At 44.4% G+C, this 4,647-nt stretch overlaps 1 protein-coding gene across 1 annotated transcript; it reads right to left on the minus strand.

The window, feature by feature from the left end:
* Positions 1-373: 373 nt before the first annotated feature.
* Positions 374-4,130, minus strand: LOC147634552 (protein NRT1/ PTR FAMILY 8.2-like). Its single transcript, XM_086803642.1, has 5 exons — positions 4,075-4,130; positions 3,430-3,665; positions 3,042-3,259; positions 2,375-2,949; positions 374-1,936 (listed from the first exon to the last, which is right to left on the minus strand). The coding sequence occupies exons 2-5, from the start codon at positions 3,638-3,640 to the stop codon at positions 973-975; spliced, it is 1,968 nt and encodes a 655-aa protein (XP_086659768.1). The 5' UTR covers positions 3,641-3,665; positions 4,075-4,130; the 3' UTR covers positions 374-972.
* Between the last annotated feature and the right edge of the window lie 517 nt (positions 4,131-4,647).

Below are 4,647 nucleotides of genomic sequence, written 5' to 3' on the forward strand. Positions count from 1 at the left end.
TTTGGAGCCCTATATATTAAGAGAATTTATAAAATGAAGGTTCAAATGTCTTGCCAACCTCAAAGACACAAAAACTTAAGTGAGATGAAATGGCACACATCCTTTAAATCGGACATGCTCTTCCTTAGTATCAACCTTGCTTATAGATAAAAGGGTTGTTAAATTCCAAACATGGCAGAGTTTATATATCCAAACAGAGACATAATTTCCATTTTTAGGTTTACATGTTTCTCAATGATTGAAAACCTCATGCATTTAGGCTATCTCATTTCCATCTTTGAAGTGGACATTGTTATGGGTTTTCACATTGACATACAATATATATATAGACTCTACACATATGATTAAGGTTTGGGTTACAGCAGGAACTGCCCACCTCATTTGTGTGCATATAATTAGCTAGTATTACCTGCCTGCAGCCTTCCATGCGGCGATTGAAAGCTCGCCTTTTCAACAGAAACAGCGTTGGACTCCAGCAACCCTCATGGAGTGTGCATGGCTTGATGATGGTGATGGGCTGGAAAAATGAGATGGGGTAACGCTGCAAAACCCCCCAGTAGTCCTTGCTCTAGTGTGTATGGTAAGGGCCTCCTTTGTTCTGTGCATCCTCTCCACTTTTTCATGGTTGCAGTATCCTGTACCAGCGTGTGAATTTTGTACACATAGGCTGCCATTAGGGGACATGCCCATCTCTCTCTCTAGTTTGCCATGTTAGCACTGTATGATTTTGTACCACCTCATGTCGGGACTTAGTTGAAGCCTGATCATCCCCTTATCTTCATCTGATGATGGCGACTCCGACGGTGATGACAACAGTGATGAATATAAGCTTCTTGATCCATTCACTTTCTTGTATTGACATTATTGGATGGTATCTCATCTTATGTCTATGTAGAAGCTCTTCTTTGTAGCATCTAGCCTGGTATCATTGTTGGAGGTTTTCTTGTTATAGCATCACAGTTTGTGCTATGGTTAAAGCTCCTTGTAACTAAGCATTTTGGTTGCCAAAGGTGTAACACAACTGATAATACCCTTATCTTCATCTGATGATGATGACGACGATGATGTGGATGATGATGAAGATGATGATGGGCTTCTCGATCCATTGACATTCTTGTATGTATACCACTTCGCACATACCACATAAAAGACACAATTCAAGGAGCTGATGGCTGTGAGGAGCCAATAGAAGTAGTCCAAATGGCTTCTGTTGAGATTGTTTCCTATCCAGCCTTCGCTTTCACTGGTCCTAGTGACTTTACAAACTATGGTGACAAGGAGGCCGCTGATGAAGCTGCCAATGGCTATGGTGCTCAAGTAGAGGGCAGCCCCAACGCTCCTCATCGAATCAGGCACCTGGTCGTAGAAGAATTCAAGCTGTCCTACGGAGATGAAAACTTCACATACCCCTGTGAGGACATATTGTGGGAGGAGCCAGAATATGGTCATGGGCACTGTGGTCCTTGGGTGCTCAAGCAACCCTTGATCTCTGACAACTCTCAACCTCTTCATCTCTACCAATGCTGCGGTACCGATGGAGAGTGTGGAGATGACCTGCCCTATGCCAATCCTCTGTAAGATGGTGAGTCCCCTCTCATTGCCTGATATTCTCCTTGCAAAAGGCACAAAGTACTTGTCATATAGGGGCAGGAGAATGCATATGGTGAGGGTGATGAAGAGAGGGAAGGAAGCTGCTGGTATCTCAAAATGGGGCCCCATGTTCCTATCCATGGTTGTCCCCTGGCTCAAAAAAAGAGTGCCCACTTGGGCGAAAACGGCTGAGAACACTAGATTGGTCACCCATATAGGCAGCATCCTTATGAGCAACTTCACCTCCTCAACCTGTGTGACGGGGCACAATATCCATGGGTTTGGCCTGTTTGTGGAGTGACTGCGTTGGTCACTGGGCAGCATCACTGCAGCCTTATCCAAGAACCTGCATGAGAAAGTAAGGTTATGTGTTTAATCTTTTGCTTTACCCAAGTGTTGTGAGTTTACAACCTTCATCAAATGTGGGTTCTTTGTTTGCCCATCATCTCTTTATGTGTTTTTTCATTGCTTTCTTTAGAGAGACATAGCCTAAGACCACTCTTTAAACTCATGTTTCATTGGTAGCTGTTACCATAGTAGACTCTCCTGGTCTCCTGGTCTTCGTTTTCATGTCGTACTTAGACTTTTTTGTTTCATTTTAGGGGGGGCTTTCATGGTCGGATGCTTCCTTTTCCACACTCTATTGCATACAAAGTCATACTATGTCTTGGATGGCATCATTTATATCAGAAGCTGGTTTTTTTCATGCTACAGACACTCTTCAAATGGGATGCAACATCTAACGCTTAGCATCTCAAGGTTTTATCCCAGTGTGATTACTTACACAAACTCATTGCTGTGAGGGAGCTTAGCTTTGTTAGGAAACAGTGGGTCCTCGTCTTCCACCTCATACAGAAACCCTTCAGCTTGGACAGGTAAAGGTGCGCGCCATTTGTGTGCCGCGGCGACAATAACTTGAGCAACTCTAGTTAAGGGGCTTCCTGATGGCATCTGATGCCTGTAAGCTGGGGTACCAAGGAAGAAGAGGGCTGCAGTAATGCCTGTCACAACTGTCGCAGCTCCATAGCCACACGACCACCCGAGATTGTCCTCCACATACACCAATAGGCTCACCGACAGCATCGTCCCGAAGCTAATGCTCACAAACCACCAGTTCAAGAAGGACATCTTCCTCTTGCTCTCCACTGGGTCCAGCTCATCGAACTGATCGCCAGCAAAAGAGGAGACGTTGGATTTGATGCCTCCGGCACCCAATGCCATCAAGTAAAGAGCAAAGTAAAAGAAACCGACTTGTGTGGCTGATGCAGGAGGGCAAAAAATTGAGTTGTCAAGAAGCCTCTCACAGGCAGGGGGCTTGAGTGAAGGCAGGGAGACGGCCATGGTGACAAAAACAAGAGCCTGCATGGGAAAAGCAAGCACGAGTTAGGATTGCCCCAACAATTAATGTTGATGCTGAGCCGATTTTGTGTGCAATGCATGTGACAACTCACCAAAAAGTAGCCACATATGAAGACGGCAAGCGTCCAGTACCGACCCAAGAACGTGTCAGCCAGGAAAGCTCCAATGAGAGGGGTTAGGAAGGTTGTGCCAGTCCAGTTGTTGACGTTCTTTGCCGATTCAGCTATGCCTTCATGCAGCTCAGTTGTCAAATAAATCACCAAGTTTGAGGAGATTGCATAGAATGCCACCCTTTCGCAAACTTCACAACCTAAAAGAAATTACAAAATTGAGCTGATTAGTAGGCATTGCTCAGCTTAATCTATCCATTTATGATTGGTCAGGAAGCCATTCGCAATTAGAAGCTGTGTGAGTGCGATGATCAGCTGCAAAAGCTTGAGTGTTTAATGGGGTAATGGGTTTTAAGGTCGATTAAATTACCAAAGATTAGGAAGCAAGCTCTCCAGTTGCCAGTTTTGGACTTGGAAGCAGGCTTGCCATGCAAGTCAAGGGCAGAGTCTTGTACTGTGTCAGCATCATGTGGCTGAGTTGGGGATGGTGGGATGTGGGGGCCCACCTTGGCCATCTTGATGAGGCCACCTGGCAGCAAGATGGTACCAGAGAGGGGGTCAGTGTTCTCTTTGTTCTCCATCTCTCACTAGGGATGATCCACCTGCCTGCACCATAAAACCACATGTTGGGTACTGTTCCAAGGACACGTGTAGCTCTGTCTCTGACCCCGGCTCGAAAAACAAAAAACATAGCTATTGGTCTATATTGTAGTTTATGTATCTATTCAAGCTTTTTTGGAATGCGTTTGTAAAGGGCTTCTCTCTCTCTCTCTCTCTCTCTCTCTCTCTCTCTCTCTCTCTCTAGCCCTTATAGTGGAGAAATGCCTCTCTCTTTTCCTCACTTGGGGTTGTCTGCCATTGCTTTTGTCAATTATCTGTTCAATTTTTTTAATAATTGAGATTTTTAGATTGAATTGAAATTTTAAATGCAATCGGCGTGTCCTCCCTCTCTTTCTCTCTGTCACACACACAGAAACACACACGCACGCGAGCGCGCACGCAATTTGGAAAGCACCTGCAATTGAGGGGACCATGGATGAGGAATTGAAGAACAGGAATTCTATGTTATGTAGTAACAATCAGATACAGGCTTTCTGTTTGGCGGCATGGCAGTACAAAAAACGAAGAGATAGAGAGAGAAAATATAAAAAGAGGGGGGAGGGGAAACGAGAGAGGAGAGAGAAAGGTCGTGTGGACGGGGTGCCACCTCTTTGGATTATCGGCTCCCCCCTCTTTTCTCTCTCTACAAAGGGTATAGGTTGGAACTTTAGTGAACGCACTCATATTTTCGCGTAAAGAAACCTTTGGTCTTTGAGTGATCAAACTAAACTCCTCTCTCTCTCTATCTCTAGAATTGTTTAAGTAAACGTATCAAATGTATCCTCATCTCTATAAGGCGATGTCTTAGTTGGCTAGAGGGAGAAGGAAGATAGGAGAAAAGAAAAGAAAAAAAGGAATATATATATATATATATATAGAGAGAGAGAGAGAGAGAGTATGTCAATTCTTTACTTGGGATTCTAACTACATTGAACAAGAACTTCTGCTCTTGTTGGGCCAAGGTATAGAACATAGACAAAGAATTCCA

This window comes from Cibotium barometz, chromosome 10, assembly GCF_041138505.1.
Source record: "Cibotium barometz isolate CiBa-2024 chromosome 10, ASM4113850v1, whole genome shotgun sequence".
Taxonomy (NCBI): Eukaryota; Viridiplantae; Streptophyta; class Polypodiopsida; order Cyatheales; family Cibotiaceae; genus Cibotium; species Cibotium barometz.